Raw genomic sequence first — 23,148 nt, 5'->3', positions numbered from 1 at the left:
CCTCTGGCTGTTTGTGTGTGAGTCACTGGCAATCCCCCAAAGGGGATCAAAGTGAGTTTCAAAATGAAACAATGAAAGATTTCACCCCAGGTTTCCATCTGTCTCTTGCTAGAAGGCTCCTTGGAGACCACACTGGCTTGGGTCTCCAAGGTCACACCAGAGCGAGGGGCCCAAGACTAGACTCTGGCACCTGGAGGCTGCAGCATTCTCAGTGGGCTCCTGATTCGGAGAGGGCAAAGCTGGGCTGTTGCCAGTGCTAGCGTGGTCAGTGGCCCCGAAAGCAGGGTAGCGCCCCCCCAGCCCTGCCCCGGGAGTGCACTCAGGCCCACCTACGGTCACCAGCTCCTTTATCTGGCAGTTGTCACACACAATGATGAAGGTCTGCTCCGCTTTTCCTAGGCTCTTCGGGAAAAACAAAACCTGGGGAGAGAAGGGTCGTTCTGTAACAAGTCCCATTAGAGGGTTCCCACCATCCCGCCTAGCACCCTCCTCCTCTCACACAGACACCCCTCCCTTTGCTCTTGACTCTGCTCCCCTCCCTGCCACCTCCCACCTTACTCCTGATGCCGTGTTTCAGCATCGCTCCTCCCCAGAGTAAAGCAGGGAGCAAGCTTAAAGGATATGAAGAGAAAGTTCACAGAACCAAGATACAAACGGCCCTTAAATGAATGACAACACATACCCCCATTCATAATAAGAGAAACGTCGGTGAAAACCATCCAGAAGAGGCTTTTCACCCTCACACTGGCAAAGAGCAGAGAGTGAGCTATCGTTAAGTGCAGTGATTTGCCTTCTAATGTTTTCTCCACTTCCCCCAACTCCCAGCCCCAGTAACCGCCGTTCCACTCTCTGCTTTTATGAGTTCAGTATTTGAAGGTCCAGCCTGTGGGTGACGCTGTGCAGTATGCGTCTATTGTGCCTGGCTTCACACAATGTCCTCCTGACTTCTCCACGTTGTTGCAGACGGCAGGGTTTCCTGCTTTTGCAAGGCTATTATCCCACTGTGTACACACACCTCATTTTCTTACCCATCCATCGATGGACACTTAGGGTGATTCCAAAGCTTGCCTACTGTGAATGATGGTGTGGTGAATGGGGAGTTCGGATGTCTTTTAATTGGTATCTTTTGAGCCCAGGAGTTAGAGGCTGCAGTGAGCAGTGATCACACCACTGCACTCCAGCCAGGTTTCATTTGTGGACATACCCAGTAGTAGGACTGCTGAATCATATAGTCGTTCTATTTTTAATTTTTTGAGGGAACTCTATATTATTTTCCACCACAGCTGTACCAATTTACATCCCCATCAACAGTGGGCAAGGGTACTCTTTTCTCTACATCCTCGCCAACACTTTCCTTTCATATTTCTGATAATAGCCATTCTACTTGGTGTCAGGTGAGAGCTCACTGTGGTTTTACTTTGCATTTTCCTGATGATTAATGATGGTGAGAATGTTTTTATACACTCATTGGCCATTTATATGTCTTCCTTTGAGGAATGTCTATTTGGTCTTTTGCCCATTAAAAAAATCAGATTATTAGCCGGGCGCGGTGGCTCAAGCCTGTAATCCCAGCACTTTGGGAGGCTGAGGCGGGTGGATCACGAGGTCAAGAGATCGAGACCATCCTGGTTAACATGGTGAAACCCCGTCTCTACTAAAAATACAAAAACTTAGCTGGGCATGGTGGCGTGTGCCTGTAATCCCAGCTACTCAGGAGGCTGAGGCAGGAGAATTGCCTGAACCCAGGAGGCGGAGGTTGCGGTGAGCTGAGATCTTGCCATTGCACTCCAGCCTGGGTAACAAGAGCGAAACTCCGTCTCAAAAAAAAAAAAAAAATCAGATTATTTTCTTTTTTTCTTTTTTTTTTAGATAGAGTCTTGCTCTGTCACCAGGCCAGAGTGCAGTGGCACGATCTCGGCTCACTGCAACCTCTGCTTCCCAGGTTCAAGCAATTCTCCTGCCTCAGGCTCCCAAGCAGCTGGGACTACAGGCATGTGCCACCACACCCAGCTAATTTTTTGTATTATTAGTAGAGAAAGCGTTTCATATTGGCCAGGCTGGTCTTGAATTCCTGACCTCAGGTGATCCACCTGCCTTGCCTCCCAAAGTGCTGGGTTATGTAGAAAACTAAGATATAGGGTTAAGTAGATAAGATAAGGTTAAGATATAGGGTTAAAACTAAGATATAGGGTTAAGTAGAAATCTAAGATATAGGGTTAAGTAGAAAACACGGCAAACACAGCAAAGAACAGAGTTAGAGTGGGCAACTTTCTATGTGAAGGAAAAAAATGCACATGGGGAAAAAACCCAGTGCAGTTGCTTATTTGGGCATAGACTATCTCTGGAAGGGCACTCAGAAAACTGGCCAGGTGTGGCTCTGGATGACTGAGGAACTGCGGTGAAAGGGAGCATTTCACTGTTTACCTATTTGCATTTTTGAATGTTTTATTATTATTCATTTTTAGATACAGGGTTTCACTCTGTCACCCAGGCTGGAGTATAGTGGCTCAATCACAAAGTACTGGGGCTACAGGTGTGAGCCACCGCACCCAGCCCAGGTTATTTGTTCTGCTATTAAGTTCCTTATATATTTTGGGAATTAACCCTTTATCAGATGTATGACAGGGTTTTCTCCCATTTCACAGACTCTTCACTCTGTTGCTGGTTCCTTTGCTGTGTAGAAGCTTTTTAGTCTGAGGTAATCCCATTTGTCTACCCATGTTTGTTTTTTTGTCTGTTTCGTTTTTTAAGACGGTCTTGTCCTGCACCCAGGCTGCGATGCAGTGGTGTGATCCCTCTCACTGCAGCCTCTAACACCTGGGCTCAAGCATCCTCCCACTTCAGCTTCCCAAGTAGCTGGGACCACAGGCACATGCCACCACACCTGGCTAGCTTTTTTTATTTTTTTATTTTTTGAGATAGTCATGCTTTGTCACCCAGGCTGGAGTGCTGTGGCACGATCTCAGCTCACCGCAACCTCTGCCCCCTGGGTTCAAGTGATTCTCCTGCCTCACCCTCCTGAGTAGCTGGGATTACAGGCACATGCCACCATGCCCTGCTAATTTTTTGTATGTTTAGTAGAGACACTGTTTTACCATGTTAGCCAGGATGGTCTTAATCTCCTGACCTCATGATCTGCCCACCTCAGCCTCCCAAAGTGCTGGAATTACAAGCATGAGCCACCAGGTCAGGCTGTTTTTTACATTTTTTATAGAGATGGGGTCTCCTTATGCTGCCCAGGCTGGTCTCAAACTCCTGGGCTCAAACGGTCCTCCTGCCATAAAATCCTGAGCCACCGTACCTGGCCCCTGTTTTCACTTTTGTTGCCAGTGCTTTTGAGATCATATCCAAAAAAATCATAGCCTAGACCGATGGCACAGAGATTTCCCCTATGTTTTCTTCTAGTAGTTTTTTTTTTTTTAATTGCATTTTAGGTTTTGGGGTACACGTGAAGAACATGAAGGTTGTTGCATAGGTACACACATGGCAGTGTGATTTGCTGCCTTCCTCCCTGTCACCTCTATCTGGCATTTCTCCCCATGCTCTCTCTTCAGGTAGTTTTACATTTTCAAGTCTTACATTTAAATATTTAATCCATAAGTTAATTTTTATATATGGTGAGAGATATGGGTCTAGTTTCATTCGGATAAATGCAATGATATTTTGTCTTTTCTTCAAAATAATCTAGAAGAGCAGGGTGGGGATTAGCTGCGGGAAATGGAGGGGTATAGATGTAATAAGATTGGCCAAGAGCTGATAATTGCTTTAGATAGTAATGAATACATGGGTGATCATTGTTTTCTCTATTTTTGTGCATGTTTTTATATACATGAACAGTTTTTAAGTTTGATGATATACTGTACTGCCGAAGGTGTTAGGAAACAGACACCCGTACAGATTGCTGTTGAAAGCTTAAACTGGTACAACCCACATGGTAAGGATTTTAGCAACATGTGATACAATCACAAGAGCACCAGGCCCGGGATCAGCAAGTCTTCCAGGACTGCATCCTGCGGAGACACACATCCTTGGATAGAGTGATGTATGTGTAATTCATACATAATTGGTAGCCAGAGATCAGAAAAAAAAATCTTCACGTCCATCAGCAGGAGACTACTGACCTAAATTATGGCCCATTCACACAATAGGATAGTATGCATTTTTTTTTTTTTTTTGAGACAGAGTTTCGCTCTTGTTACCCAGGCTGGAGTGCAATGGTGCGATCTTGGCTCACCGCAACCTCCGCCTCCTGGGTTCAGGCAATTCTCCTGCCTCAGCCTCCTGAGTAGCTGGGATTACAGGCACGCACCACCATGCCCAGCTAATTTTTTGTATTTTTAGTAGAGTCGGGGTTTCACCATGTTGACCAGGATGGTCTCGATCTCTTGACCTCGTGATCCACCCACCTCGGCCTCCCAAAGTGCTGGGATTACAGGCGTGAGCCACCGCGCCCAGCCGGTATGCATTTTTTAAAACATGAGAATGATCTCTAAGATATAGGGTTAAGTAGAAAACACGGCAAAGAACAGAGTATAGAGTGGGCAACTTTCTGTGTGAAGGAAAAAAATGCACACGGGGAAAAAATCCAGTGCAGTTACTTATTTGGGCATAGACTATCTCTGGAAGGGCACTCAGAAAACTGGCCAGGTGTGGCTCTGGATGACTGAGGAACTGCAGTGAAAGGGAGCATTTCACTGTTTACCTATTTGTATTTTTGAATGTTTTATTATTATTCATTTTTAGATACAGGGTTTCACTCTGTCACCCAGGCTGGAGTACAGTGGCTCAATCACAGCTCATTGTAACCTCAAACTCCTGGCCTTAAGTGATCCTCCTATCTTAGCCTCCAAAAGTGCTGAGATCATAGGCATGGGCCACTACACCTGGCGCTTTTGAATTTATTTTTACTTTAAAAATTGTTGATACAGACAGGATACCACTCTGTTTCCCAGGCTGGTCTTTTTTTTTTTTTTTTTTTTTGAGACAGAGTTTCGCTCTTGTTACCCAGGCTGGAGTGCAATGGCGCGACCTCGGCTCACCACAACCTCCGCCTCCTGGGTTCAGGCAATTCTCCTGCCTCAGCCTCCTGAGTAGCTGGGATTACAGGCACACGCCACCATGCCCAGCTAATTTTTAATATTTTTAGTAGAGACGGGGTTTCACCATGTTGACCAAGGTGGCCTCGATCTCTTGACCTCGTGATCCACCCGCCTCGGCCTCCCAAAGTGCTGGGATTACAGGCGTGAGCCACCGCGCCCGGCCCAGGCTGGTCTTTAACTCCCAGACTCAAGCCGTTCTCCTGCTTTAGCCTCCCCAAGTGCTAGGAGTATAGACCTGAGCCACTGCACTCAGCCTCTCTCTTGAATTTTTAATCCTGCAAATATATTTCTTATTTGGAACTATGAATACACTTTTAAATAAACAAAACTCCAAACAATCAATAAACAAAATATGCAAGAAATGCAAAGGGGCAAGAAAGCCTCCCCTGACTCCCTCGCCCAGGAGGACGGGATGAGGGGGACGTCCGGGGCAGCCCAGCTCCAATTCTCTGAAGCTTCGATGAGCCTGTGACATGGCTTAGACTATATATAATAGAACAGGGAGCCTGGCCTATGCATCGGCCTTGTAGACCCACCTGCCCCTCAGCAGCAGATGACGCCTGATGAAGCTCCTGACTGGCCGAGTCTCAATCTCAAGAACTAGGTTCTCATCAGGGATCAGATCAGCAGGGACATGAACAGGAGAGCCACACCCTAGGGCTGCAGAACCCAGAAAGCAGCTGATAAGAGGAAGCCCTTCCTGACAGCATGGCAGAGTCGCTGTGGCAGTCGAGCTCCACCTTGCTACACACCAGCATTCCCTGGGGGCCTTTAGAAGTCCTACACCCAGGCCACAGCCCAGTCCAGTGAGCTCAGAACCTCAGGGGTGGGGCCTTGGTGTTGTTTCCAGGTCTCTCAGGGGATTGCAATGTGCAGCTGAGTTTAAGAACTAATAAGGGATGCTGTATCTCACGACCTGGTAATGTGGAGCAGGCCAAATCCACCCCACAGAAGCCAGATAGTTTTCGCTTCTGCACGTCAGGTGCCTCCCGCGGCAGGCTAGTGTGAAAGGCCAAGCATGTCTGTGGCAGCCCCACACGCAGTCACACGGAGTGGAGTCAGACTCCTAGACGAGCAGTTGGGGAGGATGGCAGTGTGCCGCAACAGGGACAGGGAGCATCACCATTTCTCACGGGCACCTCCGGGGACCAGCAAGCAGATGTGACAGCAAAAGGAGGCAGCAAAAGGGGCCAGTTAGGAACGGAGGTGCCCACAGCCAGGGGCAGGCCTCTGAGAGCTTCCGCAGAGGTTCAAGATGGGGCCTAAGGGAGGTGGGCCTTGCTGACTACACAAACTAAGGATGAAGCAGGAATGCGAGAACAAAGCCACAGTCATCGCCCAGGTACCAGATGATGGGGGGAGGGAAGGCCCAAGACAGACTGAAGAACCAAGCGAAGCTCTTAGAGGCAGCTTGGACATTGGTGGAGGTGGTTCCCAGATGAAAGGTGTGGGCAAGCGAGGCTCGGGTTTGTGCTGTGAGGCATGGGCTGTCTGCATTTGCTTTGTGAAAATGCTCCTGAGACAGTCAAATGACACCTGACGTCACCCCGCAGAATGCAAGAATAGGCATCTACCCAGAAATCACTAAGGCTGGGAGGTGGGATGGGACTGGACATTTGAGTCATGAAAACGGAGAGAAATGCAAGCATGAAAGCAGATGAGGAAATACATGCCGAATCTGATTACCCACCTCCACTAACACGGCATGTCCCGGGGCCAGCTCAAACACCGAAGGCAGGATTCCAAAAGGAGGCTGCTCAACAAAGCCGGCGGTCGCAATGGCCTTAAAGAAAAGCAGTTTACACAACGGTGCGGAAGAAACTGCAAAAGCCAGTTCAGACTGCAAACTTCTCTCCTTCAAACATCCATTTTGCAACGTGAAGGAACTTAAGGACTATCCAGTCATGTGGTAATGAAGAAAGGGAGGCTTGTTCATTCAGCAACATTTACTCAGCCAGCACCAGGTACTAGGTGAGGCTCTGAAGGTTGAGAACAGTGAGTCCTAGAGCATCTGTGAAGAGCTGACTACGGGCAGGAGGTACAAGGAACACCATCACCAAGTGAGTGGGACACAAATGACAGGCGTGTGAGAAGGTCTCACTCAGAAGGTGAGCTGCGGGGGCCCTCCCCTGGGCTCCAAAGCATATTGTCCTTTCCCTGCTGTGACATCGTGTGTGACGGGTGCTAGCATATGGGTCTGCCTCCAACCCTGACCCACCCCTGGCTACAAGCCCCTGAGTCACAAGGGCTGCAGCCGCAGTGCCTACACAAGAAGCCACTTAGCATGCCAGGGACCAAACCCATGCCTACAAGACCCCAGGTCAGTCACAGAAATGAGTGAAATGTCATTTTTGGAACATCTTGAAATGGGGCAGCCCTTGCTAACAGGCTCACAGGGAACTGCAGCCCTGGGCTGCTTATCTTCCAGTTTTTCAGAGAAACTGGAAATGCAGAATTTTATGTGAAATCTCCTTATTTTTAAATGTTGACTCAAAAAATGTTAAGTGCTGTGCCAAATAACTTCCAGCAGAATTTGGCCGAAGGGCAGCCAATTTGTGACCTCGGAAATATTCAGTCATTCGCCACAATAAAGAAGGGCTGAATGAGTGAATGCAGGCACATGTGAGCCAGCTCTTAAAGGATAGGAGGTGATATCGCTCACCCAGGGTTGTGCAGGCCTTACTGGCATAACACAACTACAACACCGATCCCCTTACACGCCCCTTCTCATTTGGGTTGTGGCAGTTGCATAGAGAGGCTACAGCACTCCACCTTCTGTGTGTTTCCGGTCATAGGTGTACTCTAGCAAGCTCCTCTGGGGGCTATTTCCTTGGATGGATTTGCAGTTTTTCCAGTTAGAAACCTGTGATCACTCACCTTGAAACTTAGCGGTGGCCAGCTCGTTTTGGGCATAATGCAGAACCTGCCAACACTGAATCCCACATTTTTGCAGATGAATTTGGTCATCTTGACTCCCCCAATGAGGCAGTAACCACAGTCCAACACTGGTGACACTGTAGCCACAGAAGAATACATGCAAGAGAAACAACGGGTCACTCTGAATAGGCCCTACTGTCGTGGTTCTTCTGAGGTCCAGCCAGAGATCAGGACAGCTGGTCCCAGCCCAGCCCACTGCAGAGAGGGTGAGCGCACGTGTGTCCGGACCCCTGCACCACTCAGGCTCTGCCCAGGCTGCTGGTGGGCCACAGGGCAGTAGCGCCATGGGACTCTCTGCACTCCTAGCTAGAGCAGCAGAAGTCAGTGCCCATTGTGGATTCATGCTTTGCCAGGGCCACCCAGCATGGCTCTTGGGGGCTATGGCAGAAGTAAGGGGGATCACAGTCCCAACTTCCTGCCTATGCTCAGCTGGAGAAACTTGTCACTGAGGGAGCCCAGCTGAAGCCAGCTTTGCCAAGGAAGCCTACTCCCCCAGCCACGAGGACACCACCTGTTAGGACTCCTCAGGGCGCACAGGCACGTCTTCCTTGCCCGCTGTGGCACGGGTCCCCTCAAGGATGGACACAAGCCAGCAAAACCTATGCTGGGGTTAGCTGGACTGCTGGCCTCCTCCCTCACTGTGAGTCAACCTCCACTGAGAAAACCCAAAAGCAAGCAGGACACTCGTGCTTCACACTGCGGATGGCTACGGAAGCTGCTAGCAGTATCCTCTGCAGGACCCAGGGCCCCTGCTGCAAAGGGAACCTGAGAGCCAGGCGGTCCTTATGGGGGTCTTCAACCTTAACTGAGCCTGTGGGAAGCTGCAGTGCACACTCACAGGTCAGCACGGGGGGCGGCCTCCGGGCCTGCAGCGGGATCAGAAGCGTGTGGGCTGACTGGGTCTCCACTAAAATAAAATCATCAAAATCCCCAAGGCAGTCGGGAAAAAACTGGACAATGTACTGGCAGGTCATTCCAGGAGCCACCATTCCACCTTTTCCTGGGAACATCCCTGTGCATGACAAAAGTGACAAGTGAGGATCGGGGAGCAGCCAGCCACCAGGGTGTGAGCTCAGCTGGTATGGACCCCAGCTGCACGGGCCTGGCTCTGAGAGTAAGTGTCTTCTGGGCCAAGGCCGTGCTGACGGCACGACAAGGGCACGCGAGGGGAGCGGGCTGCAAGGACGGCGACTACCCAGAGCGGTCGGGGCCTGCCTGGCCCTGTGGCTTAGAATTCCTGTGGTGGGCAGCAGAGAAACTTTTGAGATTTCTGAATAGGGGTGACATGATCGGAGTTGTTTTTGAGACAAACACTGTGACACTAAAGTAGGAAGGCTGGCTGTAGGCTGCTGCCTGGGCTTATGTGAGGAACAGAGAGGACCTGACTGAGGACAGCGGCAGCATGAATAGGGAGAAAGCAGGACCTGTGCCTGGGCGGAGGCAGTCAGGAGAAAAGAGCTGTCAAGGCTCTGAGAACACACTGCTCGGGGAGTGGGAGGCCCCGGGACTGCTGGGGGAGGGGGGGCCCCGGGACTGCTGGGGGAGCGGGGGGCCCCGGGACTGCTGGGGGGAGCGGGAGGCCCGGGACTGCTGCGGGGGTCCAGGCCTGGGCTCAGGACTCAGGGTGGGGGTCAGCAACAGGCAGCAAGCTCAGCAAGTGACTCGGAGGCAATTCACAGTACTGCTACTGCTGCTACTACTACTATCATTACTACACCACTACTACTGCCACTACTGCTACTACCACTACTACCACTACCACCACCACCACCACTACTACCACCATTACCACCACCACCACTACTACTACCATTACTATACCACTACTACTGCCACTACTGCTACTACCACTACTACCACTACCACCACCACCACCACTACTACCATTACCACCACCACTACTACCATTACTACACTACTACTACTGCCACTACTGCTACTACCACTACCACCACCACTGCTACCACCACTATCACCACTACCACCATTACTGCCACCACTACTACTACCATTACTACACCACTACTACTGCCACTACTGCTACTACCACTACCACTACCACCGCCACCACTACCATTACTACCACTACTACCACCATTACTACTACCATTGCTACTACTACCACCATTACTACCACCACCAGCACCACCACTACTACTACTACTGCCACCACTACCATCACTACTACTACCACTACTACCAATACTACCACTACTACCACTAGTACCACTACTACCACCACCACTACTACCACTACCACCATTAATACTACTACCACTACTACTACCACCACTACTACTACTATTACCACTACTACTACTGCCACCACTACTATTACTACCACTACTACTATTAGTACTACTGAACTTACTGATACTGAACTTACCCAGTCCTAGAGCAAAGTATGGTGTGGAAGGCGGGAGGACTCGCAGGTAGCGGCTGGTTGTGGTGGTGTTCTGCAGTGCAATTACCATCTGTTGAAGGGTAAAGTGATCTCTTTTAGACAGCAACACTTATGGACGAAGTGACACAATGTCCAGGATTTACTCTACGTAATATGCAAAGGGGGTAGAGGCAGAAATGAAATAGACTTGGCCACATGTTGGGAACTTTCAAAGTTGGCTGAAGCGTACATGGGGACTCATTTTGCCATCCTATGGACTTCTGTTTGTTTTGGGAAGTTCCCATAGTAAAAAATAAAATACAGGCCAGGTGCAGTGGCTCACGCCTGTAATCCCAGCACTTTGGGAGGCTGGGGTACGCGGATCACTTGAGGTCAGAAGTTTGACACCTGCCTGCACAACATGAAGAGACTGTCTCTACAAAAAAAATAATAATAATTTAAAAATTTACAAATAAATAAAATGCAAGGTAAAAATGAAGGCAGGAATAGATCTGACCTATTGTTTAAAATAACAACCACTATTTACGAGCATCTGCTCTGTGCCTCCTCAACCTCGCAACAACCAGGAAAGGTGGGAACTGTTTCTATCTCACAGATGAAGAAACTGGAGTTCAAAGAGGCCCCGGTACAGTGTGAGCCTAGGGTATCTGGTTCCAAAGTTTTGCTCACCTCACCTCTTAGTGTGTTCCTTACTACGTAACTTTTGGAACCCTTCTTCCCATGGTCACAGTCAAAGGGCGTTGTGGCACCTCTATGTCAGGATGTAACTGGGCCTCTTATGTAACCAACTCACCCACTTTTAAGCCCCACGTTCTCTTCTCCCTCCTCAGACTAGGAGACCCCCCCAGGGCAAGGCCTAGACCTAACCCTCCAACAGCACCCAGCACAGCGCGTAGCACAGCAATACAGGTACACGGCTTTTGTTAATATTTTGTGAAATGTTATACTAGAAAAAAATGTAGAAATTATAACATGACAGAAGCCACGTTTCCACCACCGAACTTAAGAAAGAAAACATTACAGATGAAGTTCAAATCCTCTACCAGCTCCCCCACCAGATAAAAATCGACATAAATATGAAGTATGTCTTCATATTTGTATTTATAGGTTTGTATTCCTAAATCGGCATTTACATCCATTTTTGGCCAACACGACATATTACACGAATCCATCTGTGAACCAGCTGGTGGGAACTAGGCTGTGGGCACCATGGGATGGCGTCGTCACAATCACCAAGGTTTTCACTAGCGGTCAGCTGAAATGAGGTGCAGATGGAAGGCCAGGCAGTGGAACATGGTAGCTGTGGTGGCTGCAAGGTTTGGGACAGTGATAATTATAAGGATTGTGGCATGGGCTGGCTTTCCTTAACAGCACTGGAAGCTTTGGAGGAAAAAAATAATAGGCTCACAAGAGCCAACTGCCAACTCCAGGCCTGCTGTGAAGACATTCCTTGCATTCCTGGGTTTGGGGTGTGTGTGTGTGTGTGCGCGCGTGTGTGTATGTGTGTGTTTTGCTCCAAGACTGGCATGTTTTTATTTGGTGTCAAGGTAATTAGGCTTATTACCTAATAATGATGGCACGTTCCCTCTTTTTCTAGTCTCTGAAACAGTTTCATAAAACAGGGAATAGCTCAAATGCTTGGTAGTCTGCACCTGTAAAATGATCTGGGCCTGGTGCTTCTTTTTGTGGAAAGTTTTTTTTTTTTTTTTAAGTCATTTTCATCTAAGTTGGACAGCCACAGAGTTTGACAAGGTTTTCAAAATAGAAATACTGCCCTCTTCCCCTGCCCCACCCTACCATTTCCCAAAGATAAACACTTTTTCCTTCTTTAGCTGGTTATTTTGGTATTTATTTCCATGTTTCCAAATAGCATACTACTTTTTTCAGTTTTTTTTTTTTTTTTTTTTTTTTTTTTTTGAGACGGAGTTTCGCTCTTGTTACCCAGGCTGGAGTGCAATGGCGCGATCTCGGCTCACCGCAACCTCCGCCTCCTGGGTTCAAGCAATTCTCCTGCCTCAGCCTCCTCAGTTGCTGGGATTACAGGCATGGGCCACCATGCCCAGCTAATTTTTTTTTTTTTTTTTTGTATCTTTAGTAGAGACAGGGTTTCACCATGTTGACCAGGATGGTCTCGATCTCTTGACCTCGTGATCCACCCGCCTCAGCCTCCCAAAGTGCTGGGATTACAGGCTTGAGCCACCGCGCCCGGCTCTTTTTTCAGTTTTAAGTATTAATTATGGATGGAGGATATGGATATTCTCTCTTTCCTCTCCTATATCCAACTCACCATATGACATGCCGTTCCTATCCCCCATCTTTCCAATATAGTTATATCATACTACTGGTTAGTGATTCACGTTATATTCAAGTTACTAAAGTAAATGATATTCACAGCTGAGCATGAAGAAACTGAGTCCTTTCCTTGCCTTGTACAATTTTTGGTTTTCCTGGAGTTAATAATCAACTAATTATTTTGTCTGCTTCATACTTAATCAATAATTCAATCCTTCTCCACTACTCTATAAATCTCTTCCCAGTATGTCCAGATGTATCAGGGACTCTTGTCAATGTCATCTCTATACCTCTCCTAGAGCCTTCTGGCCTCTTGCAATCTGGGCTAGTTGCCCTCTACGCCTACTGTTATCATATAGGATAACTCCTGTAGCAGTTTTAAGACACATCCGTAAGTTCTTTCACACTGTTCTCATTAAGAGATGAAGTCTAGGCCAGACACTGGCTCACGCCTGTAATCCCAGCACTTTAGGAGGCCAAGGTGGGTAGATTACTTGAGTTCAGGAGTTTGAGACCAGCCTGGGCAACATAGCAAAAATCTGTCTCTACAAAAAATACAAAAATTCACCAGGTGTGGTGGCATGCCCCTGTAGGCCCAGCTTCTTGGGAGGCTGAGTTGGGAGGAGTTGCTTGAGCCTGGGAAGTGGAGGTTGCAGTGAACCAAGATCATGCCACTGCACTCCAGCCTGGGTGACAGAGCCAGACCCTATTTTGAGAAAAAGGAGGGGAGGATTAAAAAAAAAAGAGAGAGAGAGAGAGATGAAGTCTACATACCTTCCCTTGAATCTGGACCAACCTCAGTGACTTGTTTGTAATCTACAGCATTCAGAGAAGGTAGTGCTGTGCAACTTCCAGACTGGGTCATAAAATGTGATGCAATCTCCTCCTTGCTTGCTGGGGTACTCACTAACAAGTGCAGATACTTGATCAGGTGCAGTGGCTCACGCCTGTAATCCCAGCACTTTGGGAGGCTGAGGTGGGCAAATCACCCGAGGTCAGGAGTTCAAGACCAGTCTGGCCAATATGGCAAACCCTGCCTCTATCAAAAATATACAAAATTAGCCAGGTGTGGTGATGTGCACCTGTAATCCTAACTACTCGGAAGGCTGAAGTGGGAGAATCGCTTGAACCCTGGAGGCAGACGTTGCAGTGAGCCAAGATCCTGCGACTGCACTCCAGTCTGGGTGACAGAGCAAGACTCCATCTCAAAAGAAAATAAAAGGGTACAGATAATCACTTGCATTGTCATATAAAAGTCTGATTAATCTGAGATTGCCATGCTGTAAGGAAGCCCAGCCCACAGAGATAAGCTATGTGGTACGGACATTCTGGTACACAGCCTCAGCTATCTATCTACAACAGCACTAACCCCAACTTTTATGTCACTCCTAGGCACTGACTTTCCAGCAATGGCCTCAAACACTGTGGAACAAGCCATTCTCACTGTGCTCTGTCTAAATTTCTCACCCAAAGAATTTGTAAGCAAGATAAAATGATTAAGTTGCTAAGCTTTGGGAAAATTTGCTTTGCAGCCGTATTAACTGCAAAATCTCTTAAGAGCCCTGAGCCTGGGCTGGGCGTGGTGGCTCAAGCCTGCAATCCCAGCACTTTGGGAGGCTGAGGCAGGTGGATCACGAGGTCAAGAGATCGAGACCATTCTGGTGGAGGTTTCAGTGAGGAAGAGACCTTTGCCCAGGCCTGGCTGACACGAAGCAGGGACCCCTTTTAGGGCCTGTAGGCCCCCAACCATAGAAATAAATAAAAATCTTGAGTTTCTTCAAGAGAAACTCTAGGCACTTAGCCTTAAAAACTTAATAAGCTGGGCCGGGCGCGGTGGCTCAAGCCTGTAATCCCAGCACTTTGGGAGGCCGAGGTGGGTGGATCACAAGGTCAACAGATAGAGACCATCCTGGTCAACATGGTGAAACCCCGACTCTACTAAAAATACAAAAAAAAATTAGCTGGGCATGGTGGCACGTGCCTGTAATCCCAGCTACTCAGGAGGCTAAGGCAGGAGAACTGCGTGAACCCAGGAAGCGGAGGTTGCAGTGAGCCGAGATCGCGTCATTGCACTCCAGCCTGGGTAACAAGAGTGAAACTCCGTCTCAAAAAAAAAAAAAAAAAAAAAAAAAAAAACAGCCCTGAGCCTGGAGCTTTCCTCCACCTCTCTCCTCTGCTCCTCTGTTGGATCTCTTGGTACCACATTCCATGCCTTCCTCTTCTTTGGTTTCCTTATTTCTATTACAGGAGCATGTTCCCTGGGAGGTTCCTGAGAAAGGGTGCATGAGACATAATTTTTTTTTTTTTTGAGACAGAGTCTGACTCTTGTTGCCTAGGGTGGAGTGCAATGGCACAATCTTGGCTTACTGCAACCTCTGCCTCCTGGGTTCAAGTGATGCTCCTGCTTCAGCCTCCAGAGTAGCTGGGATTATAGCTACTCTGTAATCCCACCTGCCACCATGCCCAGCTAATTTTTTTGTAATTTTTAGTAGAGACAGGGTTTCACTATGTTGGTCAGACTAGTCTCAAACTCCTGACCTCAGGCGATCCACCTGCCTCTGCCTCCCAAGGTCCTGGGACTACAGGCGTGAGCCACCATGCCCGATAGAGACATAAATTTTTAAAGACTGAAAATGTGAAATGTTCTGATTCTTACACTGTATAGTTTAGCTGGGTAAATAAATGTTATGAACATCAAAGGAATGAGAATTAGAGAAGTAAGCAAAGACCGGAGGAAAGGCTGTTCCCTGGCAGTCTATGTCTGCCTCATCTGCAGCCTCAGGATCTCCAGACTCTGAGCACAGACTTCCACGGCAGGCATCTTCAGGCCCTGCAGAGGAGTATCTTCATATGTCCTTGAGCAGCTCTCCCTTTTCCCTGTTCTACTCCCTCACTGACATGATTTTAGCCCCCTTCCTCTGCGTGTTTGCCAGCTTCTCCAACTGTCCTTGAAACATGATGGCCAGACACAGAAGTCCCAGACCCGGAAGTACAAAAGACAACACATTACTGTTAAGCCCAAGGAGTAAGCAAAATGCTTCCTCTAATGTTTGGCATGTCGAGTTAGCGTATTGGTCTGCTTTTTGCCCTTAGCGGTTAGAAATAATTATGGATGTGCAAGTGCTCTTTAAACTATAAAATGCAATCCATGTGTGTGTGAAGGAATTCTTATCATAAGGCCTGTTGTCTTTGCACCTGGTGAGCAGAGTTGGTGACTGCTAAATTTGGTCTTGACCTGATCCCCCAAGACGGTGGGAGGCTTTTAAAAGAAAAAAGCTGGGAAGAAGAAATGAGGAAAGTCTCTGCTTTTGCAGGAATTACTGGATATACTGTCAAGATGTAAAGGACAGTAAGAAGGAGAGGGTGTTCAAATATATATACACATTTGCTTCTGGTTCACAAAGAAACTAATAGTTACCTATAGATGTCAGGAGAGTACAAGAAAGAGGAGGAGATAGGAATCCAAGATAGAAGGAAAGTTTTGTTTCTGTTTTTTTTAAATAGAAAATCACAGCTAATAAATGTAGAAGGAATAACAGAATTAGAAATTACCATTTTGTAAACCCTAATTGAAGAAAAAATGGATCTGGACAATAGTCATCTGACAGTCATCTAGGCTGTTAACTATTAAGTGAAAGTTTGATAAGAACTTTATAGAGAATGAATCAGACTTAACAACACCTGACCCCATTCATAACTGATAATGGGAACCTTGATCCCATGCTTCCTCCTGATGGAATGCAATAAGAAATGCACAGGGCCACCAACAAAGTATTCCTGTCAAAAAATTAGGAAAAATGGAACTTGAATCTCATCAAATCTCTAATGACTAGTTTGTGGAAAATATGGAAGATAAAATAACATGTTTAACGTCACTACAATAATGCAATTAGCCAAATCCAGGATGTAAGAAATTGCAGTTTCTTCAACAAATAAATGGCATTTTTTTTTTTTTTTTTTTTTTTGAGACGGAGTTTCGCTCTTGTTACCCGTGCTGGAGTGCAATGGCGCAATCTTGGCTCACCGCAACCTCCGCCTCCTGGGTTGAAGCAATTCTCCTGCCTCAGCCTCCCAAGTAGCTGGGACTACAGGCGTGCGCCACCATGCCCAGCTAATTTTTGTATTTTTAGTAGAGATGGGGTTTCACCATGTTGACCAGGATGGTCTCGATCTCTTGACTTCATGATTCACCCGCCTCGGCCTCCCAAAGTGCTGGGATTATAGGTGAGCCACCGTGCCTGGCCTATAAATGGCATTTTTAAAAAGCAGGAGGTGGGGGAGGAATTATTATCAACTAAAAGAGAATTAAGAGATACTTTAACCAAATGCAATGTTTAGATTCTGATGCAAACAAACCAAACATAAATGGACTTTAAAAAAAAATGAAGATCCGACATAGATGGCTATTAATTGATATTAAGGAATTGTTGTTAATATGGCTGGGTATTAAAAGTGACAGTGGTACTGTGGTCACTTTTTAAAACCCTTACCTGTCAGAGATACTAACTGATGTATTGTGTTATCTGGGCTTTTCCTTATGTGACTCCAGCACATACACGTGCACATTGATGTGCACATGAAGAGGTTGTAGGAGTGATAGGTAAAACCAGACTGGCAGAATGTAGATGACTGTCGAAGCTGCATGTTGGGCACGAGAGAGGTTGTTACAGTCTTTCCCCTAGTTTTGTGTACAGATGAAAATTTCCATAATACAGACTTTTTAAAAATAAGGAAACCACCAGGCACCGTGGCTTCTGCTTGTAATCCCAGCACTTTGGAAGACTGAGGTGGGTGAATCACCTGAAATCGGCGGTTCGAGACCATTCTGGCCAACATGAGGAAAGCCTGTCTCTATTAAAAATAGAAAATCATCTGGGAGTGATGACACATGCCTGTAATCCCAGCTACTTGGGAGGCTGAGGCAGGAGAATCACTTAAACCTGGGAGGTGGAGATTGCAGTGAGCCGAGATCGCACCATTGCACTTCAGCTTGGGCAATAAGAGTGAAACTCCATCTCAAAAAAAATATATATATATAAAGGAAGCAGATGGGTGGGAGCTGTATAGAAACAAGATGTTTACCTCATAAACTGGTCCAATTTCATAATCTGTGAAAAACCCAATTGGTGGCTTAGCTAGAAACACTGGAGTATCAGCACAACTGTGGGATGAAAAAAGAGGAGGAGAGAGGCTGTTAGTTTCAACCATTCAATGAAGTAGTAGGCAGTGACTGATTAATATAAAAATAAATACATAAAGGCCATCAAAGATATGCATGATATGCCATTTGTTGGGGTCTTCCTTTTGGTTCTTGTTGTTAATGCAGGTTATAAAATCATTTTACAGTATGATCTAATCTTTGTGAAGACATAAGTAGGTACATATTTCATTTTCAATATGCATATGAAAAACTCTACATGTTTAAACACCAATAGGTAACTGGGTTTTTAATATAGGTATCTCAAATATTAGTCTTTTCTAACCTCTCTCTCGTTTTCTTTCTTTCTTTCTTCCCCTCTCCTCCCCTTCCCTCCTCTCCCTTCTTTTCCCCTCCCCTCCCCTCCTCTCCCTTCTCTTCCCCTCTCCTCCCCTCCCCTCCTCTCCCTTTCCTCTTTTTTTGAGACAGGGTCTCACTCTGTCACCCAGGCTGGAGTGCAGTGGCACAATCTTGGCTCACTGCAGCCTCGACATCCCTGTGCTCAGGTGATCCTCCCACTTCTGCCTCCCATGTGGCTGGGATCACAGGTGCACACCACCACACTCAGCTAAGTTTTGTATCTAATTTTCCTTAATAAAAAGATATTCGTTGTCTAATAAAGAAATGTTAATAGTTTTGGCTTATTAAAATTATGAACCTATGAAGCAACTCTACTTTCATAAAGACGATTACTGATATATAGGCAAAGGCACTCTTTAAAAAAATCACAGTTTACACTAATTATTTCTAATTAATCAAATTTCAAACACTGTTATTATTCAAGACCTATGCCTCTACTGGGATTGTTTCCATTTGACCCAGATTGTTCCAATGTAAGTAAAGGGCCAACATCAACCCCTATTTTTCAAGACCCTGGCAGGTCAGAAAAGCATAAACCCAGGACTCTGGGGAAGGTCCAAAGGTCCACCTGTGGGTGACCCTGCCACCCTGCTCTGTTCTGATACTGCTACCCCACCCCACAAGTCTAGGGGCCTCTACAGCCAGACCAACGGAGGACCGTCTAGGTTTACTCTAAAGGGTCAGATTTTCTGAGAGTTCAAGTCAGGGAAAGACATACCTCTGTTCTGGCTCTGTTCTCTGGAATTCTCCTATCCATGTTGGCTTCTCTGGAGGAAAAACAAGAGACTTGCCTCCATGTGGAGTGTTGGGAGGAAAAAAACGGGGGTTTTTTAGGAACTGGTTCCGACTTTCCATTCTTGCAAGCAGAAGTCGGTCTAGTTCTCTCTGTGGCACACGTAAGTGGTTCATCCAGTTTTTATTCTTTGATGGACTTGCTTTCTTTGAAACACACAAAACCACAGAGTCAATGACAGACAAAGGGACTGTGCGTGTTCACGTCCTGACCAGCTGCATGACCCACAGATGGCCAACGCAAGCTCTACTCTCTTCTGCAATGGATTAATCACAGCTTCTCGTGTCATCTGAATGCCTTCCCCTTCACTGCCTCTCTGTCCCCCCAAATACTGCTGTGCACAGGCTTCCAAACTGACCTTGAGAGGTTCTCTGGTCCTTTGTTTGGCCTTAGGAGTTGACTTCCATGTCACGCTGTCCACTGTGTGGTCTAACTCATCTTCAAGCTTGGCAAGCTTTTTTCTGCATGAGTCTTCAAGCTTCTTGTTCAGCTCTTTCTCTGGGATGGAGCGCTGCTCACAGCTAAATGTCATTTTTAAATATCCTGGTACGGAGATGCCTCCAGCATCGAGGAAACAAATTGAATTACTATGCAAGGTGAGGAAGTGGACATTTTTTTTTTGTCTTTTAATTTTTTTTCTTTTTTTACTACTTATTTTTCATTCTAAGTATTTCGAGGAAGTGGGCATTTCTAAGATGACCAAATAAAACCACCAAAGTCACAGTTAGCTTGATCTTTCTCCTAAACTTTCACATGTACAACACCAGCTGTAGTTGCTCTTCAACATATGAATGACTCCTGGAACTTATTCTATGTATTCAAAATGGCCGGGTGCAGTGGCTCACACCTGTGACCCCAGCACTTTGGGAGGCCAAGGTAGGAGCATCATGTGAGCCCAGGAGTTGAGCCAACACCATGAGAGTGAGAACACATGTCTACAAAAAAATAAATTAAAAATTTTGCTAGGTGTGGTGGTGCATGCCTATAGTCCCAGCTGCTCAGGAGGCTGAGTAGGGAGAATTGCTTCAGGCCAGGAGATCAAGGCTGTAGTGAGTCCTGGTTTTGCTTCTACACTCCAGTCTGGGCAGCAAAGCAAGACCCAGTTCTCAAAACCAAACAAATAACAACAACAAAATTTAGGACTAGAGTGCTGAAATATTTTCAGTTTTCCAACATGGTCAAAGAACATGGGTAGACCACTGTCACACACACATGCATGTACACATACATGAGCACACTTTCTGAAGAGCTCACCGAAGGAATGAAAGTTTGTGCGAGCTTTTTACACCCTCAAGATCATCACCCACCTCCCCGCTGGATGCGGTGGCTCACGCCTGTAATCCCAGCACTTTGGGAGGCTGAGGCAGGCGGATCACTTGAGGTCAGGAGTTCAAAAGCAGCCTGGTCAACAGGGTGAAATCCTGTCTCTACTAAAAATGCAAAAAAACAATCATCCGGGCATGGTGACAGGCACCTGTAATCCCAGCTGCTCAACAGGATGAGGCAGGAGAATCTCTTGAACCTGGGAGGTGGAGGTTGCAGTGAGCCAAGATGGCGCCATTGCATTCTAGCCTGGACAACGAGAGCAAAACTCTTGTCTCAAAGAAAAAAAAATCATCCCCCCAAAGGTTAAATGAGAGCATTCATTGCTAGCAAGAATGCAATGAAATGGACACCATCACAGACCTCTTAGCACAACGCCTGATAAATCCTCAATACATGTTAGCCCCATTCTTACTGACCTGCATAAGATAGTGAGTTTCCAACTAACTTTAAAATGATAAGTGGTTTAGTACCCCACGGCACTTGATTCTGCTACTTCTTTCTTGCCTTACTTTCCCATGCAGCTCAGACCATCGGTGGAGCTCTTCCCAGGAGCCCCCTGTTTTCTAGATCCCAATCCTCCCACCCCAAACACCTTCCCAGCTCCCAAGCCCCGGAGAATCAAACAGTCCCACAACTGGAGCTGTGTGAGAGCTCATCTTCTGAGCCCAGCATGCTAGGCAATCCCGATATCTGGCCCAGGATCCACACAGGGACTTCTCCCCATCACATAGGGACTCTTTCAAAAGTCTAACTCTCTGCTTAAACCTACATCACAGCCTCCCACCCCACTCATTCTCAGAATATCTTGCCTCCCGTATCACAGGAAATTGGCCCAATGTCACATACATGTACACACCGTCCCTGCCTCTCCACTCAGCCTTCCCTCTCTTCTGAGAGGTTGGGAAGCTGCTCTTTTTCTGCATGGGAAAACTCACAGGTCCATGTTCCAACCCATCAGCAACACGCTCCCTTGCTTATCTATGTCTTCAGTTTTTCCTTCTCTTAGTTCAACTACTACTCGAAACACTTTCATAACTCTTGGTGTTGGGCAGCAGATGTGGGCATCATAGTCCACATGAAGAAGCCTGGACTTCAGTCATACCGGCTGGGGAGCACTAGCGAGAAATTGGCATGCTCAGATGCTCAGATTTGACTTTCCCAACAGTCACCATCAAAATTAAAGAAAAGGGGAAAAAACCCGGAACAAGGAATTGGCAGCGAGGTCGCCAATGTGACTCTGCTACAGCAGAACTTTCCCGGAATGCTATCAGAGGGACTGGGAGCACAGAAGCATTACCTTTAGGTGCAGAGTGAAATGGCACTCTATCAGTGTAGTAATCTTCCGGGGAGATCAGACCGTGTTTCTGTAGCAATTCGCCGTCTATACACCATCTGAAGACCGTCTTCACTGCACAGAAGGGAAGGGGAGGACAAGGTGTTTCCAACCAGTCTGACACCCAAACTTTTTTCATCCTCCAAGCCTAAACTATCTAACAAAATTGCTTCTCAGAATCCTGTGGGAATGTTGAGATTTAAGAAACTAATCAAGTATCTATCAGCCACTTAAAAGAGGCCAACCCTGGGGCAAAGCTGTGTTGTATTATTTGAGCTAAAACAGTATTATTTACAGAGAAGTCCGTAAAAAGATCGGGTTATGAGAAATACGGTAGACTGAATAAATGGTCCCAATTCTTCACTCCTCTCTGTATCCAGGCCAACCATTACTCTCTACTATTAATCTTTGCCTTAGTATTATAGTGTAGAAACATTCTTGTCTTACAGTGTAGACATAATTGGGTGAAATACAGTTAGGAACTGAAGGGACATCGTGAGAAGTGCTCAGGAGGACAGCGTGAGAGCCTCGCGGTAGCACCAGTGCCTGGGAAGGCGCCCGCTACTTAGCAGGCCGTGAAAGGGAGCTTCCCTCTCACTGGGGAGTCCAGAGAACACTCTGCTCTGCCTGGCTTTTGAGGAAGGCCTGACATTAGCCAGACCTGCCCGCAGACACCCAGGGCTTCAATGCCTCTCTGTGGTGCAGTGCTCTGATGGTCACCATCCTTGTCCACTTTCATGTTCCGCCTTCTCACCCGGAGCTCTTTTTAAGTTCTTAAAAGTTGTGAAGGGCCGGGCGCGGTGGCTCAAGCCTGTAATCCCAGTACTTTGGGAGGCCGAGGCGGGTGGATCACGAGGTCAAGAGATCGAGACCATCCTGGTCAACATGGTGAAACCCCGTCTCTACTAAAAATACTAAAAATTAGCTGGGCATGGTGGCATGTGCCTGTAATCCCAGCTACTCAGGAGGCTGAGGCAGGAGAATTGCCTGAACCCAGGAGGCGGAGGTTGCGGTGAGCCGAGATCGCGCCATTGCACTCCAGCCTGGGTAACAAGCGCGAAACTCCGTCTCAAAAAAAAAAAAAAAAAAAAGTTGTGAAAAGAATAGAGGAATCCTAAAAGCCGTTAATCTTTCCTAAGTACATAGAAAGATGCTGACTAGGTGCCTCCCCTCCCTGCAGCAGCTACCTGAAATGGAGGGGCCCCCTGTACCGTAAGCACGTGATTTGCTTGACTCTATCAATCCTGTCAGGTGATTCACTCTCCTGCCCCTGCCCCCTGCCTTGTATACAATAAATATCAGCGTGTCCAGGCATCTGGGGCCAATACTGGACTTTGCCTCAATAGTAGTGGTCCCCTGGGCCCAGCTGAATTCTCCTCTTATCTCTGTGTCTTGTATCTTTCTTTT

General features: G+C 47.0%; 1 protein-coding gene across 4 annotated transcripts in view; it reads right to left on the bottom strand.

The window, feature by feature from the left end:
- DLEC1 (DLEC1 cilia and flagella associated protein) overlaps nt 1-23,148 on the bottom strand; it is a 71,454-nt gene that overhangs the window by 31,632 nt on the left and 16,674 nt on the right. For all 4 annotated transcript variants that reach the window (XM_074406030.1, XM_010341498.3, XM_010341500.3 and 1 more), the window contains 9 exons: nt 21,706-21,816; nt 19,441-19,640; nt 19,008-19,228; nt 17,815-17,893; nt 10,423-10,510; nt 8,875-9,048; nt 7,977-8,113; nt 6,790-6,882; nt 330-420 (listed from right to left, as the gene is read on the bottom strand). In XM_074406030.1, the coding sequence (XP_074262131.1) occupies nt 330-420; nt 6,790-6,882; nt 7,977-8,113; nt 8,875-9,048; nt 10,423-10,510; nt 17,815-17,893; nt 19,008-19,228; nt 19,441-19,640; nt 21,706-21,816 (1,194 nt within the window). The remainder of the gene's footprint in view (nt 1-329; nt 421-6,789; nt 6,883-7,976; nt 8,114-8,874; nt 9,049-10,422; nt 10,511-17,814; nt 17,894-19,007; nt 19,229-19,440; nt 19,641-21,705; nt 21,817-23,148) is intronic.

Source organism: Saimiri boliviensis, chromosome 9 (assembly GCF_048565385.1).
Source record: "Saimiri boliviensis isolate mSaiBol1 chromosome 9, mSaiBol1.pri, whole genome shotgun sequence".
NCBI lineage: Eukaryota > Metazoa > Chordata > Mammalia > Primates > Cebidae > Saimiri > Saimiri boliviensis.
Note: the sequence above shows the minus strand (reverse complement) of the source record. Positions and strands in the feature narration are given on the sequence as shown.